Here is a 25,468-nt window from a genome sequence, read left to right on the forward strand (position 1 = left end):
GATTCTCTCAGTGCACCTGAGTAATTGCTGTTACTCAGGCTTTGCAAGTAAACAAATCAAGACTTGGGTCTTGGCTTAGATTTTAAGCAGACTAGGAAGAAGCAGGAACAAAGATGTGAAACTTTGGCCCAGAGACATGCAGGCCATAAAAATAGGAAGGAAATCTAGTTTTCTCTAGACATTTACTCTATTTTACCCATAGATGATCCTGCTAATCATTAAAATAGCGTGGTTCAGTGGTTATAGAGTCGGCCTGTACACCAAAGGGTCACGGGCTTTATTATGGTCAGGGAGGCCAAGGGCATGCATCTGGGTTACAGGTTCAATCCCAGGCTCCAGGCATGGCGTTTGGGAAGCCTGTCACATGGATATTTCTCCCCTCTCCTCTCCTCTCTCCCTTTCTCCTTCCCACTATCTCTGAAAAATCAACAGAAAAAATATCCTCCGGTGAGGATTAAAAAAAAAAAAAAAAAAGAATGTCCCAGCCTTACTAAATCAGGTGATCTTCCCAAGACAAGTTTTCTCTCTCCCAGATTCTGGAGACTCGGAGTTGGGTAAGGACCCTTCAGGCTAACGATAATGAAGGTGAGTTTGGATTCTGACAACCTGGCTCCTAGCGCAAAGACTCGCCAGGGGTCTGACCTTGGGCAAATTGCCTAACCACCACAATCCTCACATTCCTCACAGCAAAAGCGGGGTGGGTTAGTAGAATCTGTATTTGGGCTTGTTCTGATGGTTAAATGAGACAGAGTTGGCAAAAACACTTGGCACATAAATATTGGCAACGTAAGCTTTTTTTTTCCCCTTAAAGGAGGGGGGCTCTCCGGAAAAGGCTCTCCTTCCTCTTATTAGCGCCCCCGCCGGAGGGAGAGCGCGGCGGGACTCAGGGCTGCGGCCGCAGCAGGGGCGACCGATGGAGCTGTTCCGGGTCCGGGAGCCCCAGCCCTCCCGGCCCCGCCTCCAGCCCTCCAGGCCCCGCCTCCAGCCCCAGGCCCCGCCTCCAGCCCTCCCAGCTCGGCCTCGGCTCCTTCTCTCCAGCGCTTCCCGGGCGCCCGCCGTGACCGCAGCGATCGGGCTGTGGCCGTCACCGCCGAGCTATGCATCCTCCGCGCCCGGGTTCGCGCCCGGCGCTGGCGCTGCTGCTCCTCTGGGCCGGGACCGGGGTGCCCGCTGCGGTGCCCCCCGCGCCCCCCGCGCCGCCGCTCTTCAACGTGAGCCTGGACGAGGCGCCCGAGCTGCGCTGGCTGCCGGCGCTGCAGCACTTCGACCTGGACTTCGTGCGCGCCGCGATGGTGCACATCCTCGGGTGAGCTGAGCAAGGCGCTGCGGGGCTGCGGGGCTGCGGGGCTGCGGGGCTGCGGGGCTGCGGGGCTGCGGGGCTGCGGGGCCGGGCTGTCGGGGCCGGGTGCAGGAAAGCCCACGCGCGCGTGTTTGAACCGAGACGCAGCCCCTTCCCGCCCTCCGCGCCCTCCGCGCCGTCCCGCTTCCCCCGCGCCCGGCCTCGGGAGTGAGAAGAAGGGGCTGGCGGAGACCGGAGCTGGTCTTCGCTACTGCTCTAGGCGGCGTCGAGGTCCGGGACGATCCTGCGCGGCTGGTTCGGCGTTCCGGCTCGGTGTCCCCAGGGGCACGCCCGTCCTCGGAACTTTCCAGGGCGGGGTGGAGCTGCAGGACTTTGCCTAGGGCTGCGTTGCCGGGGGCGCAGCCCTCGCCCGCCAAGCCCGCCCCTTTGGGGACCAAGCTCGCTCGGCCTCTCTCCAGTGGAGGTTTCCCTTTCCTCTCCTGGAGGCTGCGGATCGGGTGGTGCGTAACCCGAACTGTCCGCTCTCTGGGGAAAGGAGGCAACAGCATCGCTCCTTAGGTCCCCTCAACTCTCCTCTCCACACCACCCCCCACACACAAACACACTCGCACCCCTGCACCCTCTGAGCTCAGTCACCCTCGCGGCTTTTCTTTTCCAGGGATAAGGTCCCCAAGTGGGTGCACGCGGTGATGCGAATGGCGGTGGGGGAGCTGGAGGGCTCCCTGCCCCAGCCCTACGGCGATGAGATCCGCGGCCTGTGCGAGGCCCTGGGCTTCAGCCTGGCCGACTGCATCCTCATCAACATGGCCTACGAGGCCACCGCGTGAGTTCCCCAGCTTGGGAGTGGGGGGAGACCTGTGTCCAGGGTGATAAAAACGGGATGGTGCCTGGGCTGCCCAGAAACCCCCAGCTCTTCGTCTTTGCTTTTCTGGGTAAATCTGAGCAGCAGGTCACGCCTGGATTTCCCCAAGGCAAGCAGCTTCTCTGATCTCAATACTGAACTTTCCCTCCACCTGATGCCCCTTTCTCCCACCACCAGCCTAGGTAGCATCCCCCTTCTGAAACTGCTCAGCGTGTGCTTTCCAAGAAGTTTTGGGGACTAACCCGACTCTCACCTGGACCCTCTAGTTAACCCAGCAATCCTCTGGCCGCCCTAGCACTGATTTGTCCCTGCAACCCTTCCTCCCGCATGTCTAGCATAGCTAGTGATCCGGATGCCTCTCCCAGTCTGGTCCCTCCAGGGCTGGGGCCACAGGCCAGCCAATGTTTGGGGTGCTGAGTGGATCTGATAAAATTCGGGGCACAGACCTGGGAGCCATATGGAGTGCCTGGTTGATCCCTGGCAAAGGACAGGGAAGCCTCAAGTCTCCATTGGCTCGTAACAGGTCCTGGGATTAAGAGGTTTCTGGCCTAAATTGTTTTGCTACCAGACCAGCCTCATCCAGTAGCATCTTGGACACAGTGCGGACCAGTAGATTTATTGCTAGCTTTACCCCGTGGCCAGCTAAGTTTCTATTGAACGAGGACAAACATCGTTTTACGTAAATGTTAAAGGCACATGGTTACATGAAATACCCATTGCATGTTGAAGTTGTTTATTACACGTCCTTACAAACTAATGTCTTCTTAAAATATGATGCTTTGTAAAACACTGTGTAATATGAAGCAAGAATTCTCGTGATTCGTCCGCAATGTGATAATGGCTTCCGGCTACCAGAAGATGATGAAAAAAGTTACTGGGATAATGAAACTTGACTGTCAGCCCCTCTCCTCCCCTGGCATCTTTCAGGAAGAACTAGACAGAGCAGGTTAACATGCATCGTGACTGCGTTTCTCCTCAGGAAAATGTTTTAAGACACAAACTTGTTCAAGTGCTTTTCAATTGGACTAAGTTAATTTTGCCATTCCTTGACTCCTATCCCCATTGTTTCCCCGTTCTGGCATGTGGCTTTCTCACTGAGAGAGAAAAAATCCATTTTCATATTCACCTTCACCTTCTTTCGTTGGAGTCACTGATTGAATGAAGCAAAAGTCCCAGGAAGAGTATTCTAACTGGGATGTGATGTTAAGGTGTAGATTGAATTGCCCGACAACACAAAACACAGGCAGACTCCGCTAACCTTAACAAAGGAAACGCTTTATTCTCATTTCTGATGTCAGCTTGAGGCTTTTCAAGTCAGGATAAGACCAGCTACCCCACACTGAGCCCGCTGGGTGCCGGGCACTGAAGGTGGCATTGCCTGCTGTGGTGTGGAAACCACGCTGGAGCTGCTGAAAGCACGTGTGTCTCCATTGCTGCAGTGCCTTTCCCAAAGCAGACCCTGCCCGCCCCCCCCCCCCCCCCCCGAGCCCCGTGCAGGTGCGCTACCTCATGTGGGCATAACGTGGAAGTAGTGTTGTCTTGCCAATTTTGAAAAACCAGACTTTGCTTTAGTCACTTGCCATAATTTTATCAGTCCCCTCCTTGACATGAACTCTTAAAAGTTAAGATCGGAAACCTCGGGAAAACCTAAAACCTTACCCAGCTTCCTTCTTTAAACAAACATAAAAACTAAGTACCATTTCTTTTCTCCTGACTCCAAAAGTACTATGTAATCGTTCTGGAAAATTAATAAATGCAGAGAGAGAAGTGAAAAGAAATGAATGATATCCTATTACTCAGAAAGGACCATCAGTTCTTCAAGGTGCTTCCCCTCAGTTCTGTGTGAATAAACATATCTTCTTCCCCATTCCCCAGAATTGGACACGCTGTAGTCAATATGTTTTTCACATAACATTTCACATCCTCAAAGGATTTACATACCTTGCCACACCACTTCCTGCTTCCTCAAACTGCTTCTCTCTGGCTCCTTCTCTGTTAGCTCTGTGCGAGAGGTCTAAAGGGGACAGGAAAAGTGCAAGCCCCTAAAGAGGTGGCCATTTGTCCAAGGAGACGAAATGAAACATTTGTGGAACAGAACGGTTTAGTGCCAATCTGCTGGCTCTGAGAAGTTCGTGGAACAGGGCGGTGACCCTGAGCGAGCTTTGAACAATGTATTAAATAGGCTGCACACTGCCGCACACAGGAGTAAGCAAAGTTCCGTTCTAGCGGAGCCCACCACGGGCCAGTTCAGATTGAGATTGAGGATGAAGTTCTCTGTCCACGTGTTTTCGATGCTGTGTGTGCTGCGGGCAAAGATCTGGTAACACGGACGCGGATGCGCTGTGTCCAGCGTGTTTTCACCTTGAATTGTGAATTTATAGTTTTGGACAAGGATTCTATAGCCTGTGGGTCCATTGTAATGAATAACAATTGTGTTTTACTTTAAAGATTTATCATAAAAGTGAAAACCTCATTTTCCTTTTTCTTACTTTTTTCTCATTCATTCATTAATTATTGTTGAACTTTCGCCCTTTTCTCAGATTCTGCACCAGTATTGTGGCTCAAGACTCCAGAGGCCACATTTACCACGGCCGGAACCTGGATTATCCATTTGGGGATTTCTTACGCAAAATGACTATGGATGTTCAGTTCTTAAAGAACGGGAAGGTATGGTCCATACAGCATAAGATTCAGAAATCCGAGACGTGATGACCCAAGTTAGCAATCATGGCCTGCTACTTAAATGTGTTATCAGTTTAAGATATAAAAAACATCAAACTCCTGGAAAAACAAAACCGGAAGAGAGGGTTACATCAATTACACTTATAGAAAGAAGAGTCATCTGTTATTATTAGCATAAATAGGTCAATCCATATTCCTTGGGGAACTCTCTACGAGGGTATGGCCTGTCGTCCATTTATGACACCACGCCAGCTCTTTCCTCTGCTTTCCCATGTTCGGGGGAGGAGAAGCTGTGTAGTGTAATGGCTAGAAACACCCAGCTTTGGGGTCTGACGGTCCGGACTCTGAATCCTGCTTTTGTCACTTATTTCCTTTATGAACCTGGGAAATCACTTAAGCCGATTTTGTAGGCTATAGCTCAGAGAGGTCGATAATTACCGTATTTTTCAGACAATAAGACGCTCCGGACCATAAGACGCACCAGTTTTTAGAGAAGGGAAATGAAGAAAAAAAGATTCTGAAACAAATAGTGTCCTAAAATATTTTATGTGCATTAAAACCCAACATCACAGTCATAAACACATGTAATCAACCCTGTAAAGTAAACAGCAGCATTTAGAACCATTTTAGAGCCGGGCAAGCACACAGAGACCACACAGAGCCGGGCAAGTAAAAAAACTTTTTTTTTAAAGTATATGTGTAGGCTATATTTGGACCATAAGACGCAGGGACTTTTCCCCCCCACTTCTGGGGGGAAAAAAGTGCGTCTTATGGTCCGAAAAATACGGTACTTTATGGTGATAATTATTTTCATCATAGTAAAGTCTGGTAACCCTGAAAAGAAAACTACTGCTGAGCTGTATTCTGTGGTGTTACTTATTTAGAAGTGTAGTCTAATAGGTACTATTGTCACATTTCTGTGTAAACTTTTAGGGAGATGGCATTCATCGATACTCATTGATTATACATAGCAGGCTATTATTATGAAACAGCACAGAGCATGCCAAAGCCAGATTTTGGCTTTGGGGGACATTGTTTAAGGACAAAGACTATATTTTGTTTGTTCTTTGCATTTAGAGATTGAGTCACAAATATGAAAAACTCATTTACTCACTTATTCATTTGGTCATCCACTTTTACAAACAAAATCTCTTTTTAAAATTTGAACAGCACAGGGTTTCCCACATTCTGCCACTTCTGGGATGGAGCTTCTTAACCCTCTTTGCGGAAACGCCTGTGGTGAAGCCTGCTGATCCCTTCTTAGAATTATGTTTATTATACATAAACTAAGAGGCATGGGCTTGCAGAGAAAACCATTAAGTTGAAATACAGCCATTTCATTATTTTATTTATTCTTTAAAAAAAAAATAAAAAAAAAAAATATATATATATATATATATATATATTATTTATATTATTTATCTCAGAGAGGAAGGAAGAGGGAAAGAAAGATAGAAACATCAATGATGAGAGAATCATTGGTAGGCTGCCTCATGCACACCCCCTCCTAGGGCTCCAGCCCGCAAACTGGGCATGTGCTCTCACCAGGAATTGAACCATGACCTCCTGGTTCATAGGTCAGAAGTCAACCACTGAGCTACACAAGCCGGGCAATTTAATGTATTCTTAACACATTAAATAATAAAATTTGGCTTTAATAACTACCGTAATTTTCAGGGTAGTGACAAGGGTGTATGATATTTCAAGATATGTGTGCATAGCATAGCAAGATAGGTATGATTCCAAAATGTATCTGAAAATAGCCGCAATTTCTGCTGGTGACAGAATCACAGGCACTGCTCTGATGACATGGTTTATTGCATGTATTCATTACCGAAGAAATTAAATTTCAGTTATTATAGAAGTTAGTGAAAATACAGATGTACTTTTTTTTTCCCCTATCCAAGGTCATAGGTCCACTGAATTCTATCCAAGGTTAAATCTTTTACAAGGCTATTTCAGAGTTTTGATCTATTATGTTGGAACCTTAGAAGAAGAAAAAGTCCATGAAATTGTGGGGCAAAATAAGGCGATTTCCAAGTATATCTGGTTAGAATGGTAACATGGTGCCTTATCTCTTGATTCCAGGTCGCATACACAGGAACCACGTTTATTGGCTATGTAGGATTGTGGACTGGCCAGAGTCCTTACAAGTTTACAGTTTCTGGTGACGAACGAGGTAATCAAAATGAATGCCCATGCATTTTTAGCCACGTCCTTGTTCATTTTTATCCAAGTACTGCACTCACTTACCCAACAGAACATGTAGAACAACTGCTACACACGAGGGCAGGGCTTTGCATTCTGGTGAGGTTAGACGGGCACTGGGCATGGCAGCAAGGAAGACGACTGCAGGTGGCTAAAAGTGCAAGGAAGTAAAGCAGGGTGATGTGATGGAGAATGAAGGAGGGGCAGGACAGTTGTGGAGCTGAATGATATAGGTAGAAGGTCAGGGAGGGCCTGACTCACGGGATTCTGCCAGGCTCCATGCATCCTGCTGGAGTCAGTAGTGTGGTTACAGAAGGGAGTATGCAAGGGTGGGGTGGAGAGAGGGCCAAGGCCATGGTGTGGGTCATGAGGAGGAGTTTGGAATTTAAGCACAATGGAAGCCCTTAAGGATTTAGGCCAGGGAGTGAACAGATATTTACATTTTAACTATCACGTTGGCAGCTCCGAAGAGGCTGAATTGTGTTGGATTAAGTGGAAACAGAGGCTGTTAGGAAGCTATTGTGATCTAGAGGCTGTATGCTGGCCTTCCACTGGCAACATCTGTGAAGCACTTTACAGTTTACTGTGCACTTTCTTGTAAGTTTTCTCAGTAGAGCCTTACAACAGTCCTTCTACAAGGCAGGGCTGATATGATTAACCCATTCCCGATGCAGAGGAGGAAACAGGCTCAGAAGAACTGAGCGCTAGCAGGTGGGGGAGGTAGTTCCCACTGATTTCACGGGCCCAGGCCCAAAGCTCTGTTTGTTATAGAGATGCTGCCATTCCCCAAATCTCAGGGACATCATCCAGTTCCACAAAATGTGGGAAACCCAGAGGTAACCTCTGGTCTCTGTCCTTAGGAACTTACAGCTGAGTGAAGGAGACATACACAAGGAGTCTCTTCAAGTTTAGTGTTGGTCATTGATGAACCCCATTGATTTCCTGTTATTGTTTCCTCTGATTAGGTTTATTCTTTTTTTTTTTTTTTAATAATCCTCACCCAAGGATATGTTGAGAGAAAGAGAGAGAAACATCGATCAGTTGCCTCCTGCACGAGCACTGACCAGGAATCAAACATGTAACCTGGGTAGGTACCCTGACTGGGAATTGAACCCTCAACCTTTCGGTGTACGGGATGATGCTCCAACCAGCTGAGCCACACTGGCCAGGGCTGTCATAGTCAGTTCTTTATCCTAATATGTTTCTTCAACATTTTCTCAGATGTCAGCATGTGTGAGCCTGTTTCTCAAATAGTACTCCAACCACAGCATGACATTTATTCAGCTTTTACACAGAATGCCTAAACACAAGTATAAACACATGTCTATTTATTAAAAAGTGGGCTTTGTTTCCATCATTTTGCAACTCAGATTGTTTAACAGACTGATCAGTAGAACCTAAGGTGTGAGCAGTTTACAAATAATGCAGTTACTCTAACATACATATTTAATTAAATCCTGTCAAACTGCTTTTTAAAAACTTAAAAATATATATTTTACAGAGAGGATGGGAGAGGGAGAGCTAGAAACACTGATGAGAGAGAAACACCTGCACACCTCCTTCTGGGGATGTGCCCGCAACCAAGGTACATGCGCTTGACCGGAATCGAACCTGGGACCTTTCAGTCCGCAGGCCGACGCTCTGTCCACTGAGATAAACCGGTCAGGGCAGAAAACTATCTTTTAATCTGCTAAGATTGAGTTGAAAGGCCTGCACAATAAGATAACATCTCTTGGTTAATGGAGACGATTTATTCAGTTACACTTCTTGGCATTATGGAGAGTGCCAGCAGTGCCTCTAACCACGCTGGAAGGGGTAAGGATATGAGGATTAACTAATGGCATATAGACGAGGAGCCTTAACTAACCACCTGGCGGTTAAGATCTTAGACTCCAGAGCCAGCTGCCTTGGTTTCTATCTTAGTGCTGTCACTTGCTAGCTGGGTGACCAGGACCAAGGTGCTTATCCTGTCTGTCTGGACTTCAGTGTCCTCATCTGGAAAGCAGGGATGGTAATCACCGCTGTGAGGATGAAATGAGTTCCTGTACGTGAAGTGCGCAGAGCAGTGTCTGGCACACGATAAGAACCGGAGGAGCATTTGTTGGTATAGCCACATCCCCAAGCCTGACCTCTGAAACCCAGATTAGGGTACCCATCCCCGTCTCAGCATCTCCACCGTGACGTCTACCAAGTATCTCAAACTTCACGGGCTTAAGCAGATCTCTTGACTTTCTTTCCTTCTTTTCTTTTTTTACTTTTTAAATTTTTTATTTTTTAAATACATTTTATTGATTTTTTACAGAAAGGAAGGGAGAGATAGAGAGTTAGAAACATTGATGAGAGAGAAACATCGATCAGTGCCTCCTGCATACCCCTCAACTGGGGATGTGCCTGGGACCAAGGTACATGCCATTGACCAGGATCGAACCTGGGACCTTTCAGTCCACAGGCTGACACAATCCACTGAGCCAAACCGGTTAGGGCGTGATCTCTTGACTTTTTCTTTTCTTCTTTTCTTGCCCTCACCCTGCCTCCACCTAAACCTGTTCCTCTCTTGGTTTGTGTGTCTTAGGAAATGGTACTGCTAATCAGCTGATGTACCAGGAGATTCTTTGATCCCTAACTCCCCGAGTCTAGCCAGCTCTACAACCAAAACAATTCTGTCCTTGTCCATTCTGTCTACCTTCAGCGCTAGGCTACCTGCATCACACCGGTACTGCTGCCGTCCCTGTTCACCCGGTCTCTGCTTCTCACCCTCCTATGGTTCCTTTTTAACCAGCAGCTGGCACGATCAGGTGTTCCTCTGTTTAAAACCCACAGTGATGCTCCATTTCTCTTATAACAAATCCAAAGTTCTGACTCTGACCTTAGAACTCTACACCATCAGCTCCTGTACCTCATTTCACACCTGTGTCCCTCTCCCCCACCCCACCTGCACCTCACCAGCATGCTTTCTTTTCCTGACGTCTGCCACGCTTGTTCCTGCCTTAGGTTCCTCAGCGCATCTTAACTCAAACGTCTGCAACTCAGAGAGGCTGTCCTTATGTTCTTCTTGAAAGGAATCTTCCCTTGTCACTCGTGATTATATTATCCTGTCTCTCTCTTTTTTTTTAAATACACCTTTCTTAGTAGGCAGACTTTTTTTTTTTTTTTTTTTTTAATATATTTTATTGATTTTCCACAGAGAGGAAGGGAGAGAGATAGAGAGCTAGAAACGTCACTGAGAGAAACATCGACCAGCTGCCTCTTGCACACCCCCTACCGGGGATGTGCCCACAACCAACGTACATGCCCTTGACAGGAATCGAATCTGGGACCTTCCAGTCCACAGATCGACGCTCTACCGCTGAGCCAAACTGGTTTTGGCCTATCTCATTTTCTTTATCACAGTTATACAGGTCTTGTTTATGTAATAGTATGGCCAACTGAGCACCAGGTGTCACGAGGCTTTGCTAGAAATAAATGGCAAATATTTATTCAAGGGCTTTAGGGTTTGTATACCATAGACACAACTAGGCAATACCCAGAGTGTTGTGAAGAAGAAAGAAAAGCAAAGAATTTTTATAGTAAAAAGTACATTCTTCAGAAGGATGAGTCTTGCATTCTTAGCCTCTGGCAATCTTAGCTGATGGCGGTCTTCCAGATGTCAGGGGTCTGGAGGATGGATGCCAGGCTGTCTGACATGTGAATATTCTTTCCTCAGATCTTCACAGGGTTATCTGTAGGATACAGCTACCGCAATCTATCTACCTCCCCAGACATTAATTCACTATTGAAAAGTTCAAAAGTTCACGTTCCCTGGCTAATTAAAGCAGGAATGATAGAATTGTTTCCTCATGCCTCAGCCTACTTGCTTTTAGTAATTGTGCAGCTTGACTATCGTGACTCTGTTTTAGTTCTTCACTCTTTCCTCAGTATACTAGCTTCTTCTGCTCACTGTTCAATTCCAAGGGTCTGGACAAGTCAGGATGTGCCAGTGTTTCCTGAAAAGGCCATATGAGCAGGGTGACCCCCAAAACTCCAAGAAGTTGAGAGGCCAGAGGAAGAAGCGGACAAGTCCAGCTTGTCAGTGTAGTTTTAACGGGGAACTTACAGAAACACAGTCCTGGGCAGCAACAGGAAAACAGTGGGTTATCCCATACACCACCTGTTTTATCCCTAAGGAAAGGACCTGTATTTCCAAGAGGCATTGGGGATGATCAGGGAACTAAGGGACCAGATACCTGGTGCTCTGGTGCTGGGAGAGCTAAGAAACAGGTAACATTGAGGACACCTTGCCCCCGAGGAAGGACTAAATGGTGGAAGAAGGTTAATGGTAGTTCCTGATTAACCTGGAGCCTCCCAGCCGCATTCCAGAGTCCAGCAAGGGAGTTGGTGGGGGAGGGGTCAAGGATTCCGGAGGATTAGTTTTATGTTTAATGATTGTTGTTAGAATAACTCAGCAAAATAAAATTTGTTTATTATTGGACAACATTGTTTCACACATACATTAAATAGGCAAAAAACAAAACAAAACAAAAAAACAAACCCCAAATCACAGAAAACAAAAAAATACACCAAAAAAACCGAGCAACTTCACAGACAAAAAAAAAGGGGGGCAGGGAGGGAGGAAGAAAACCTTTTTATCTTCGGCCTTTTTAACCATCTCCTACAAACCAACTACTTATAATATAGCTAAATATATAAACAAAACCTTAATGGAATTATCAGAAATTTTTTTTTGTTGTTTTTGCTTTTTTAAATAAAAATATGTTTATAGATTTCATAGAGGGAGAGAGAGATAGGAACATCAATGATAAGAGAGAATCATTGATTAGCTGCCTCCTGTACACCCCCTACTGGGGACTGAGCCCATAACCCAGGCATGTGCCCTGACAGGGATTGAATTGTGACCTCCTGGTTAATAAGTTGATGCTCAAACACTGATCCCACTGATCCATGCCGGCTAGGCAGTTTTTGCTTTTTTTCCACAAGGTTTTTTTTTTTCTTCCTTTGAGATGATGATGAGCCTAGGGATACCACAAGTAAAATCAGAAGTAGGACAGAGAATGCTGCAAAGACTGGTTTGTTCATCCCAAGATTATTACAAATGGATGACCCCCAAATATATATTCAGAAATATAAAATGTAAATAACAAATACAAATACATTTTCCTTTCTAAAGTACTTTGAAGAAAATATGCAGGACCTTGGAAGTTTGGTTCTCTTTTCCTCCCTGCTGCAAATTCACATTGTGATTTGGGCTGGCCGTGGAGATGGCTGTCATGCCATCTGCAGGTGGCGCTGCCCTCTCCCTTCCCCCCGTGGGTCGGTGGACAGGTGGGCAGAAGTCTCTATGCAAAGTAACCACCTTTAGATTCTGATATGGGAAGTGGAGAAAGATAGGCCATAGAGGCCTTTTTTTTTTTTAAGTTTAACTTTTCCTCTTTTGCTGTCTAGTCATTCTCATGGTCTTTTGCTTCTTGGAGGGTTAGTGTTTTTTTTTGTTTTGTTTTGTTTTTAATTTACAGTGCCTTTTATTTAATCTTTGCCATTATTTTCTTTTTAAAAAAATATATTTTATTGATTTTTTTTTTACAGAGAGGAAGAGAGAGGGATAGAGAGTCAGAAACATCGATGAGAGAGAATCATCGACCAGCTGCCTCTTGCACACCCCCTACTGGGGATGTGCCCACAACCAAGTACATGCCCTTGACCAGAATCGAACCCAGGACCCTTCAGTCCGCAGGCCGACGCTCCAGCCACTGAGCCAAACCGGTTTCGGCTTGGAGGGTTAGTTTTAAGTGGAGTCAGCTCTTCAGGGAGTCGGCTCTATTGAACAGCCACATAGCAGATGTTCAATGCTTATTTCTTGAATGAAAAGTATTCTTTGGAAGTAAATCCCCTGTAGAAATTTTCAAGATGTTAAAAAGTATAATTTTGGGAAATAATTGTAAATTTGTTCTGTTTTCTTTTTTAAAGTGAGCCCCAATTAAACTTAGTCATGGAAGATATACTCTTTACAGTCTTCCTAATACGTACTTACTGAGCCACTTCTGATAGTTCCATAGCTTTATTTTCCCTGAGGTAATTCATAGAGTGATTTCTTTTAAGATAATTGTCATGGCTACCTGGCACTGGAAATTCTTGTACACACACACATGTTTACACAGAACACAGAATCTTTGGTGCCTGAAAACAATGCTTTTAGCTTTATCTTTGAAAACTGGATGTTAATAAAATCACTCTTCATCTACCAACATTCTTCCCCCTCTCCCCACCCCCATCTGCTTGGACTATGGGAAGGAAACGAGACTTAAGGAATTTTAAAAAGTGGCAGCAAGCTGTAACCAATTTGGCTCAGTGGATAGAGAGTCAGCCTGCTGACTCAAGGGTCCCAGGTTTGATTTTGGTCAAGGGCATGTACCTTGGTTGCGGGCACATCCCCAGTCGGGGGTGTGCAGGAAGCAGCTGATTGATGTTTCTCTCTCATCGATGTTCCTACTCCCTCTCCCTTCCTCTCTGTAAAAAATCAATAAAATATATATTTTTTAAAAAGTGGCAGCAATTGTATATTCACTTATTGTTCCTTTACCTCGGCAGATAAAGGCTGGTGGTGGGAGAATGCGATCGCTGCCTTTTTTCAGAGACACTCTCCGATCAGCTGGCTTATCCGCACTGTGAGTATATCGACTGAGGAGCCAGCCTCACTCTGACTTCATCTTCTGCGATGCTCTGTGTCATTTAACAATGTTGTTCTTAACGTAAGAAGCTCCTGCAAAGAATAAGCATCTAAAGGTTTGCAAAGTGCATATCAACCTTTTGATGATAAGTGAAAGTGGTAAGGACAGATTTTAATCAGTGGTATAATATTGCAATGGGAGAAAGTGTCCAGCATGACTTGTACTCAACTTTGATTTGTACAGAGGTACTTGGGTGTTTTAAAGGGAGAGTGGGTAATGGAGGAGGTGAGAGGGAACACAGGAGAGTCAGAGAATTGACAAATTACAAAGAGCCTAAAAGAGGGGTTGTTTGTGTAAAACCTGAGTTTGCTAACTGTTTGGCTCTTTCCCTCCAGCAGACTGGGAGGCAAGGGCCCTATCTTCAGGTGTTGGCTGAAACAGACAGAAAATTATTTTGTCAATGTCCAGGGAGGTCATTGACTGGTCTAATAATCAAATTGACATGAGACAGATTAGCAGGAGAAAAAAAAATTAATAACGTCTATACCTCCTGGATAACACCCAAGAAAACTGTAACTCTTACCAAAATGGCGGAAGCCATCACCTTAAATACATTCACTGAGGACAAAAGGAGATGTGGAGGGTGGGGAGTCAGTTATGGGAAATAACCAGGAAAAAGTATAGCAAGAGCATGATATTTGTTTGTTTGTTTTTATTGGTTTCAAAGAAAGGAAGATAGCGGGAGAGAGGGGTAGAAATATCAGTGATGAGAGAGTATCATCACTGATGATTTTCTGCACACCCCCTACTCGGGAACAAGCTCACAACCCAGGCATGTGCCCTGACTGGGAATTGAACTGACCTTCTGGTTCATAGATCAGTGCTCAACCCCTGAACCACATCAGCTGGGCGAGAGTAAGATTTTTAACAGATTAGTAGTTATAAAATAGTTATGGGGATATTAAGTACAGCATGGCAATATAGTTAATAATCCTTATAATAAAAAGCTATAGTAGGCAAATCGACTGAACAGCAGAATGACCAATCGCTATGATGCTCACTGACCACCAGGGGGCAGATGCTCAATGCAGGAGCTGCCCCTGGTGGTTATTGCACTCCTACAGGGCGAGCAATGCTCAGCCAAAAGCCCTGAGCCAGGCTCGCAGCTGGTGAGTGCAGTGGCAGTGGCGGAAGCCTCTCTTGCCTCTGCAGCAGCACTAAGGATGTCCAACTGCCGGCTTAGGCCCACTTTCTAAGCCGCCGGTTGGACATCCCCCGAGGGCTCTCATACTACAAGAGGGCTGGGCTGAGGGACCCCCTGCCAAGTACATGAGTTTTGTGCACTGGGCCTCTAGCATTGTAATAACTATGTATGTTGCCACGGGGTACTAGAAATATCAGGGAACACTTTGTAAAGTATATGATTGTCTAACCAGTATGCTATATGCCTGAAACCAATCCTAGATAATAAAAGGGTAATATGCACTTAGACCAAATGGCAGAACAACTGGACAACCAATCAAAGCATAATATGTAATGATATGCTAAGGCTGCTCAACTGCTTGCTATGACATGCACTGACCACCAGGGGCAGAGAGTCAACCAGTCACTATGATGTGCACTGACCACCAGGGGGCAAATGCTCTGACTGGTAGCTGCTGGGGTCCGGCCAATTGGGACTGAGTGAGATGGGCTGGACACGCCCTGGAGTCCTCCCATGGTGGGGTCCTTCAGCCTGGCCTGTGCCCTCTTGCAATCTGGGACCCCTCGGGAGATGTCAGAGAGCTGGTTTCAGCTTGATCCCACAGGCCACTCCCCTTGGGAGGGCGCCAGATGCAGGGCTCATGGCCGGCCAGCACTGCTGCGACACTGCAAGCCTCTCCCTATCAGGTCTGATTGGGTGTGAGCCCACAGCAGACACAATAGGTCTGGGATAGGTAAGCAGGAGTGGCAGGTAGAAGCTGCAGGTGGTTTTGGACTGTGGGTTTCAGCCTGCTCCCTGCAGGCCACCCAGAGGGACACCACCTATGTATGAATTCGTGCATCGGGCCTCTAATATAAAGTAATATTGAATGTAAACTGTAATTGAAAAAACAGGTTTTTTTTTTAAAAGTAAGATTTCCATGCAGAGTTGAGTCTAAGCCTTCTCCACTGATAATTGTTTCTAGAGATTCAGACACCCTCACAAATGGAGATTTCTCTGATGAATGGGCAACTTCTACCTGGTTTTCAGAGCTTCTGCCATGTCTGCTGTTTCTTAAAGATAACCAGCTTAAAATAATCCTTATGCCACACAGACATATTTGGGGAGGCAAATTCTGCTCCCCTACAACAACCTTGAGTTTTCTCAGGGAGTCACTATAAGGGGTGGGGTGGGGGGGGCGGAGGCCAGTGTCATTGTAGGGAAGTGGCCTTGAGCTGTTGGAAACTGTTAGTGTTTGTTCCAGTCTTTGTAGGCCAGGGTTAAGGCCTGATCAAGAGGAGAGCTCAGAGGTGGCTGACCGGAGTTTGGTCAAGGAGAGAATCTTGATCTTAGGCTCTACTTTTCCCAAATAGCTGACTAAAATAAGAGATAATATTATGCTTTTCTACATATATAGACGGGCCTCGCCTTTAGAAATCCCAGTGGCAGATATTCCAATTAGCAAAACAAATACATTAGAAGGTAGCTCTACACAAAACTAAAGGAGCATCTGCGTTACAGGACCTACCAGACAGCAGTGTTCCAGGCTGCATGTACGTTGTCCTTTGACCACAGAAGGCTAGTGTGGCTCAGTGGTAGAGCATCAGCCCATGCACCAAAGGGTCCAGGATTTGGTTCTTGGTCAAGGGCATGGGCCTATGTTGCAGATTCATCCAGACCCATTTGGGGGTGCATGTGGGAGGCAACCAATTGATGTGTCTCTCTCACATCCATGTTTCTCTCTCCCCCTTCCCTCCCTTCCACTCGCTCTAAAAAAATCAATGGGAAAAATATCCTTTGGTGAGGATTAAAAAAACATTTTAATGTAATTTATATAAAGTGAAATGCATAGATATTAAGAGTTCAGTTCAATGTGTTTTGACAGTTGTACACACTCATATAGCCACGTCTGTAACCACAAACAAAATAAGACACAGAACATTTTTAAGTCCCAGGAAATTTCCCTAGAGTCCTTTCTAATCAGTTCCCAGCCTCCTCTGACACCCAGACTCCCCTCAGGAAACCACTGTTTGACTTCTATCGCTACAGAGAACTTTTGCCTGTTCTAGAATTCATATAAATGAAATCATAGTATATGGACTCTGTTTCTTTCACTCAGCATAATGTTTTTCAGATTTATCCATGTTATTTGTGTTACCAACTCGTCCCTTTTATTACTGGAGAATATTCAATTCTATGAATATACCACAATTTATCCATTTTCTTGTTGATAGGCATTGATTGGGTTGTTTCCAGTTTGGGGCTATTATGAATAACCTGCCATAGAAATCCTTGTACAAATCTTTTTGTAAATGTCTATGTCCATATCAGTTGGGTCAGTGCCTAAGGATGGAATTGGTGGGTCATAAGGTAGATGCATAATTAGTTGAGGTATATAAATAAGTGCCATACAATTCATCTATTTAAAGCAACTCACTTTATATACTTGCAGAGTTGTACAGCTGTCACTACAACCAATTTTGGAACATTTTAATTTCCCTTAAAAGAAACCCTGTACTCATTCGCAGTCACTATTTCCTCCATTTCCTGAGGTAAACATAAGATACATGTCCTCACCCACAATTTACCTCTGAGTGAAATAAGTCAGCATTGCCTCTAGTATATTCCTTACTGATGCTTTTTTCTCATGCAATTCTGTTAGAGGAATGCATGCTTTAATAGTAGTTAGGGGATGGTTTAGTCAACAAATAAAAAAAAATGAAAATGTTTCATCACTCCTGTTGCCTCACTTTGTAATTTTGCTGAGTTCAGAACACATTAACTCAAGTCTGAATACCTCCCCCCTAACAGCAGTATGTGTAAGGCAGGGGATCGTCCACATGTCCCCGCCTGGGATGGTGGATTGTGGTGCTGAATGTTGGTCTTATTCACTGCTGTCTCCATACCAGCATGGTGTCTAGCACATAGTAGGTACTCAAGAAATCCCTGTTGAGCCCAGCCGGTGTGGTGCATTGATTGGGCATTGACCCATGAACTGAGAGGTTACCAATTCGATTCCTGGTCAGGGTACATGCCCGGGTTGCAGGTTCAATCTCCAGTGTGGGGCGTGCAGGAGGCAGCCAATAGGTGATGCATCACTGATGTTTCTATCCCTTCCTCCCTCTCACTTCCTCTCTGAAATCAATTCAAGTATATTTTAAAAATACCTGTTGAAAGAGCAAATGAATGAGGAAACATGGGGAGCGGTCTGTCTAGGAAACTCGCAGCCCGTGTTTGCTGAGCTGGGCCTAGAACGTGTCAGCTGTCCTTCCCTTTCGTGAGGAAAGTCCTGCTGCCGTTGGCTCCCAGCTGAGGTTCCTTCCGTTTCCAGAGTCCCGGTGACAGGAGGATGAGTTCAGAGCAGTTCAAGGTTGGGATCGTGGGTTCACACGTCAGGAGGGTGTGCGCTGGGCCACGTGGCCATCGACTGGTGTGACTGACGATGCTGACGCAGGTTTGTCTCCGCTCAGACCCTGAGCGAAGCAGAAAACTTCGAAGCAGCCGTCGACAAACTGGCCAAGACTCCGCTGATCGCTGACGTGTACTACATTGTTGGCGGCACGTCCCCCCGGGAAGGAGTGGTCATCACGAGGAACAGAAGTGGCCCGGCCGACATTTGGCCTCTGGATCCTCTAAATGGAGCGTAAGTAGGATGAAAGGCTCTGGCCACTTTGCATTAATAATCTATATTGAATTGATGAAGTGGGAGGTGTTTTTTTTTTTATTTTTACGTATTTCTTCTTTTACTTAATGTCTCCAGTGACCCTGATGGGATACGATGATGTGCTGTGTTGCAGGTGGTTCCGCGTGGAGACCAATTATGACCACTGGAAGCCAGCGCCGCAGAGGGATGACCGGAGGTGGGCCCCGCTCTGCTTCCCAGTCTGCTCAGTGGTCAGGAGAGCGCACCCCTCCTTTCACAGGAACTGAGGAGAGCTACCGGTGCTATCCGCCCCGGAAACATGCCGGGCCCCTGGCCAGTGCCAGGTGGCGGGGGGAGAGAGTGATGGGGAACGCGGGGAAGAGCCTTTTAGCAGTCAGTCGGGTGTTGGGAGAGGAAGGCTGGCTCTGGCTGGTGGCGGGGAAAGAAGATTATTTCCATTCTCTTGAGTCTCTGTCCAGCCATCTGTCAAAGGAAAAGGAAGAGCAGGATTCATGGTTTCTATGTAAGACTTTTTAAAAATATATATATATATATTTTATTGATTTTTTTACAGAGAGAAAGAAAGAGAGAGGGATAGAGAGTTAGAAACATTGATGAGAGAGAAACATCGATCAGCTCCCTCCTGCACACCCCCGACTGGGGATGTGCCCGCAACCAAGGCACGTGCCCCTGACCGGAATCGAACCTGGGACCCAACAGTCTGCAGGCCGACGCTCTATCCACTGAGCCAAACTGGTTTTTGGCAAGACTTTTTTTGGGGAAGGAAAATGATTTTCATACTGAGATAAATAAATCACCAAACCAGTCTGGGGCGTTTCTGGTCCCTGCTAATTTTGCAACTTCTGTGGTTATAAGTCAGTGCATCCCCAAGGAGCAGATATTCCCCCGGGCTTTCCTGCCCCTCGGGTTTGGTGGGGTTCAGGGATTCCCGAAGTGCCAAATGACCTTTGACCGTTGTCCTTACAGAACACCTGCCATCAAAGCCCTGAACGCCACCGGCCAGGCACACCTCAGCCTGGAGGCCCTCTTCCAGGTAACTATTGGGATGCCCAGGTTTCGCTCAGGATGTTTGGTGTCTTGGTTAACAGTGATTTGAAAAAATGCTCTCCTCTAAAGTCAAGCAAATGTGGTAGAAGCAAATGCTAGAATAAAAGTTCTACCTGGTTGAAAACGGTTTTTAAAAAAAGCCAGATGACATTTTCTGCATTTGCTTCTGTGGGTTAAAGGATCCGTCTTCACCCACGTTTTTCTGCGCGTTAGAAAAAGGCGCAGATGTAACGTGGTCAGTGTTTCAGAGGAGAAAGGATGCTGGAGGCGGTAACGGTCACTCGGAGACTGGCGGGAGTGTGAAGGGGTTTTGTTCTTCCTCCATGTACTTCTTCTCCTCGCTGATAGTTTTTATAATATGGTTTTCTCCTGCGCAGGTCTTGTCGGTGTTCCCGGTGTATAACAAGTAAGTGGCACCTGTTCACATCTGTTCCCACTCCCCCCAGAAGGTGGACCCACGTGCTCTCGGGCTCAGCAGGGACCTGGGGAATCCTGTGGAGCAGGCTCTCTATGTTCTTTGGGAACAGCAGTGAACAAAACAAAGTCTGCTCTCCCGGGACTAGCATTCTGGCCCAGGAGAGATAAACAAGTATGTCATCAGTCAGGTGATGAGTCCACCAAGAAAAACAAAGATAAAGAAGCACAGAGTCGTTTTCATCTTACCTCTGTGTGGTAGCCGGGCCTGCCTGCACTGGTTGGGAGCCCCTTCATTTCACTGTAAGATCTGAGCTTGAGACAGCTTTGGCCTCCCTTTGTCTTCCTGGGAGGGTTCTGCTGCCCGGTGCTCATTCTGCAGATAACTCAGTGTCTAAGTTCCCATGCCCTTGACAGTCCACAGCCTGGGGTTTCACCCACATAGCTTTCTGAAGTGAACCCATGGGCTGTCACCACCACTGCCATAGGAAGCTCTTGGTTAAATTTGGGAGGCAGCCACCTCCAACTCAGAGTAGGACCTGAACTCACCATTGCAGGGCAGCGAGGCTGGGCAGCTCAGCCTGCTGGTTATCGTCCCCGCCAGTGTTACCCATGCCTGAGGCCAGCTCCTGAGGCGTGCTGACAGGAGCTGTGGTAGGACTGCTCCTGTGGTAGGACTTCACTGACTAAAACAAAAAGGAAGCATCTGCAAGGCGATACAGAGGTTTAGCTTCTGCTCAGTAAATTCCAGAGCCCAGCATTGTCTACTGACTCATCATTCTCACTTCTGCTTTCTCCATGACAGGGATATCAAAATAGCATTCTTCAAGAAATAGCTAATGCAGATAAAACCTGTAAAGCGGTTTTTAGTTTCAAGTACCTGATGGAATTTTTTTAAATTGATTTCAGAGAGGAAGGAAGAGGGAGAGAGAAATAGAAACATCCACGATGAGAGAGACTCATGAATCAGCTGCCTCCTGCGAGTCCCCCACTGGGGATCGAGGCCACAACCCGAGCATGTGCGCCCGGCTGGAATCAAACCTGGGACCTTTCAGTTCGCAGGCTGACGCTCTATCCACTGAGCAAAACCTGCTAGGGCCCCAATGGATTTTTTTTCTTTGAAACAATCCTCTTTTACACAAGCATTAAATAGGATTTTTCCTGATGGCCTTTAGAGTAACTCTTATACGGTGCTTTAAGGTTTGTTATGTGTGATGACATTTTCAAAACTGGCGTTAATATTTTTACTTTGTACAGTAGTAGGAAAATATATATCTCAAAATACCTGTTTGAAAGTTCTTTTTTAAATGGCCTGATGAAAAGATGAATGCTAAACAGTTTATTTCAGAAACAGTATTCTAACAACCAAATACAGAAAGACCAAAATTACCTACTCGTCAGTAATTTACCACTCTACCCAATTGAGCTACTGGGTAACAAGTGGTACCAGTGGTATGCTGGTAAACTAGCTGTTTAGTGGGGAGCACAAACGTGTTTCAGAGCTAAATTAGTATTATAATAAAATACTATGTTGAATAAAGCATTTCCATGCTATGAGTAACCCTTATAATTTTAAATAGCTGCGTAGCAGTAGAATGTAGTGTAACTGAGTTAAGCATTTTCCAGCCATTAGTTTTTCCTCTGTTAAAGCTCTGAAACACGTTTGTGCAATTCTCTCTCCGCCTTCCCCTCTTGCCCCCCACTTTTGAATATTTGCCTTGCCTGGATTCCCAGATGTGGGGTTACTAAGTTAAAGGCTGTGAATGTTGAAATGAGTCTGAAATGTTTTGTCAAAATAGAGTGTTAGAAACTATAAACAGTTTACAGAGTAGCATTTTCCTCTTTTGTGTAGTAATTGAAAGCTCAAGAGGAACTGCACTTAAAGAATAATCACCACTAAACTTTAGACAAAAAAAAACAAAAACAAAAAAAAAGAATAATCACCACTGAGCCAGAATTAATACAGATCCCTGACTTTCGGGCCCTTTACTGGAGGAGGTTAATAGAAATACCTTAAGTCTAAACAGAAGTTAGCCTTATGCTGCCCCTTTGTGCTTTTCTATAAAATTACACTCACCTGCAGTAGAACCTCATGATCTGCTCTGGCTAAAAGCAGAGAAATTTTTTTTAAATTTAATTTCATTGTTTAAAGTATTACAAATAGTAGTACCTATGTCTCCCTTTTTCCACCATTGACCTTCCCCCGGCCTCCCCTACTCCCTAGAACATGCCCCCCCCCCCCCCCCCCTTGAAGGAGAATAGAATTATCACTAAGGCAAATAAGCAGCCAAGGTCCTTATTCAGGAAACATGCCCTTAGTGCTTTCTTTAGCTGGGTGTCTGATCCAGCTGTAGGGCCCAGGACCACTAACTCTGCCTATTCCTGAGCAACCCAGCTCCAGATGTTTTGAACATGCATCCCAGCTAGTGTCCAGCACAAGTGGAAGGCGGACGGGGGAAGGGAAGAGGCCCATGTGTGTGCACCTGGGCTCATGTTCAGATTCCTGCTGTGCAGAATGATGCCGAGTGTTGAGTAAATGACATCATACTTTCATCTTTGTATTTTAGCAAGTGGGCCTCCTATCTTGATTCCTGAGCTCTGGGCATCCTCAACCTTATCTTTTTTTTTTTTTTAATATATTTTATTGACTTTTTACAGAGAGGAAGGGAGAGGGATAGAGAACTAGAAACATCGATGAGAATCATTGATCAGCTGCCTCATGCACACCCCCCACTGGGGATGTGCCCGCAACCAAGGTACATGCCCTTGACCGGAATCGAACCTGGGACCCTTCAGTCCGCAGGCCAACGCTCTATCCACTGAGCCAAACCGGTTTTGGCCTCAACCCTGTCTTGATATAAGATTCCCCTGGGCCAGGTGCATTTTCCCACCCAGTCTGGCTCAAGTACTCAGGAATCCTTAGCTCATTTCTGTGCGGGGAGTGTGTGGTCTCCTGTTGGTGGTGTGCAGCCATTGTGGGCATCCTGTGGCCAAGGGATGTTTGCTGGGGGTCATGCATGAAGCCTAGATGCAAAGGCTGAGGTGTCCACATACGTGTCCCTCCACTCCCCAGCGGGGTAGGGCAGAGCAAGGTGTGAGAGTCAAGGCTGGACCTTCCTCAGTGCCCAGCATACAACTCTGAGGAGTCTGAGAATTTTAAAATTTGAACGTGGCCTTTCACAGACTCATCAAAATAGGAGGAATGATCACCTTGTGTGTGGGGTCGCTTGATTTGTAAATTTTAAATATTCTGACATATGTGGGCTGCTGTTGGTATTCTTGTCCTAGGTCCCAAGTGTTAGGGAAGGGCTTAGTATTTTTTCTCTCCTCTGGAATACTAGGGAAAATGATGCGTATATAAACATTGCTCTCATTATTTTCAGCTTCACGGTTTATACTACAGTAATGAGCGCTGCCAACCCAGACCAGTACATGACGCGGGTCAGAATCCTGGGCTAACAGGAAGTAAGCAGAAGAGTGAACTCACCTGCTATGAAAGGTTTGTTAAAGTTTATTAGGGGAGGAAGAGGTGTGTGCGTGTGCTGGTATTTCTCACAGAAGATGGTAACATACTTATTATTTATACGTATATGATATTATTGGACAGGCGTCTGGCATGTGATTATCATTTGTGTCGGATGAATGTCACTATTAGGTATTTATTTTGAATTGTTTGTCTGAGAGCGAATCTCCTGCTGCCTGGTACCATTTGCTCTCTTATTAAAACCTACGCTCAGGGCAAAGTGTTATCTCTTCATTTATACGGAGAGGAAGATGGCCGGTAGACTTACGTGTCCCCAGAGTCATAGTGAGGTAGGCCCATCACCTTTGCAGCATAAGACAGGCACTGAGGTCACAGGATGCTTCCAGAATTCATTTTAGGCATCAGTGAGCTCATGGATGAGAGGAAGGACCTGAGGAAGGAGTGGGAACCCTTTTTTCTGTCCCCGAGACCTTGTGGGCAGCCACCTACTGATAGGACACCCTTCCCTACTGCAAGGACCTTCTGGAGTTTGTGAACATGGCCTTGGTTTTGGTCATTCACTTATCATGGGAATGTTAAAAGTCAGATAGAAACAGACTCATAGATAGAAAGCAGGCAGACCGCTGGGGAGTGGGGGGAGTGGTTAATGTAGGAGGCGGGGGTGAGGGAGTGAGCAAAAAGAAAACTCATGGACATGGACAACAGTGTGGTAATTGCATAGGGGAGGGGGAGGATGGAGGTGGAAGAGGGCATAGAGGGATGGGAAAAATTAAGTTTTTTAAAAAGTCAGATTTTGAATTAAGTGCATTTTTTTTCTTTTCTTTCTTTGCAGGTGATTCTTTAAAAATGAAATTCTTGAAGAGCTGCACTTTAAAAAATAAAACAAAGTGAAAGGACTGTATTATTTTACTAGAGGCCCAGTGCACAGATTCGTGCACCAATGGGGTCCCTCAGCCTGGCCTGTGCCCTCTTGCAATCCAGGACCCCTCAGGAGATGTCGGACTGCCAGCTTTGAACCGATTCCTCACAGGCCAGGCCCAGGGGCCCCGCAACAGGCCTCAAGTATGCATATAAGATCTTTGGTTAGTCTCTTCCCACTCTCTCCCTTCCTCCCTTCCCTCTGAGATTCATCAGTCTGTACCATGTTTCCATGCCTGAGTGTTGAGCATCTGCTCCCTGGTGGTCAATGTGTGTCATAGCTACTGGGTGGACAGTGAGATGGTCACTTAGGCTTTTATATATATAGAAGAGCAATATAGGTTCCTGCCTCATTAAACTCTTCTACTGTTTGAAGTGGGAGGTAGGGGCGGGAGAGGAAAGGGGAAGCAGGAGGATCACTTTGGAGCTTGTTTTGGTAAAATGGGTAGCAGGCTCCTTGTATTCCCTTCCCGTCACTGTTTGCCTTGCCCCTCCCCAAGTTTCCACTATCCTGGCTTGAATGACTAACTCAAACATAATTGGTCTCAGAGGTCAAACTATATCCCAGCTTCTCCCTATAACATAGCTATGCTATCATACCTCAGCTTACAAAGAAATACGTTCGTTGTTCATTATGAAGTGTTTGTGGAAGAGTCTGAGAAAGAAAAATTCTTCTCAAAGGAAATGGAGTGCTCTCCTTTGAATAGAGCCTGTTTGGTTTGTTAGCCTAACCTTTGATTACATATTTCCATGTGATGGGATTCTCATTTTGTATAATGTTTCTAACTTGATGTACCTCCTTTTTCTAAATAGCCACTTTCTTACTGCTTTTTGAAAGCAGCATACAGCCCAATAATTTCTGATGGTCACTTACAGTTAGATGGTTACTTACGGTTAGTTAATAAAATGCTGGAAAAGATGTTGGTGAAGAAAATAAAAATTTTCCAAATATTTAGTGCTGTGTTCTTCCTACCTTCTGATCAGCTGTCCTGAGGAAGCAGCTCTTGTATGTGTTAAGGGTCAGGATTCAAAGAAGTGCACAGC

General features: G+C 45.8%; 2 protein-coding genes across 2 annotated transcripts in view; both read left to right on the plus strand.

The window, feature by feature from the left end:
* Positions 1–1,021: 1,021 nt before the first annotated feature.
* NAAA (N-acylethanolamine acid amidase) lies at positions 1,022–23,521 on the plus strand. The gene is made up of 10 exons (XM_036413399.2): positions 1,022–1,306; positions 1,959–2,123; positions 4,703–4,829; positions 6,933–7,023; positions 13,635–13,711; positions 18,368–18,540; positions 18,695–18,757; positions 19,528–19,594; positions 19,986–20,014; positions 23,406–23,521. Exons 1-10 carry the CDS (start codon positions 1,098–1,100, stop codon positions 23,479–23,481), a joined length of 1,077 nt encoding a protein of 358 aa, XP_036269292.1. The 5' UTR covers positions 1,022–1,097; the 3' UTR covers positions 23,482–23,521.
* PPEF2 (protein phosphatase with EF-hand domain 2) overlaps positions 23,406–25,468 on the plus strand; it is a 43,954-nt gene continuing 41,891 nt past the window's right edge. Inside the window, exon 1 of the mRNA XM_036413321.2 lies at positions 23,406–23,521. The gene's annotated coding sequence lies outside the window, so the exon portion shown is untranslated. The remainder of the gene's footprint in view (positions 23,522–25,468) is intronic.

Source organism: Pipistrellus kuhlii, unplaced genomic scaffold (genome assembly GCF_014108245.1).
Source record: "Pipistrellus kuhlii isolate mPipKuh1 unplaced genomic scaffold, mPipKuh1.p scaffold_m20_p_1, whole genome shotgun sequence".
NCBI classification, from domain to species: Eukaryota; Metazoa; Chordata; class Mammalia; order Chiroptera; family Vespertilionidae; genus Pipistrellus; species Pipistrellus kuhlii.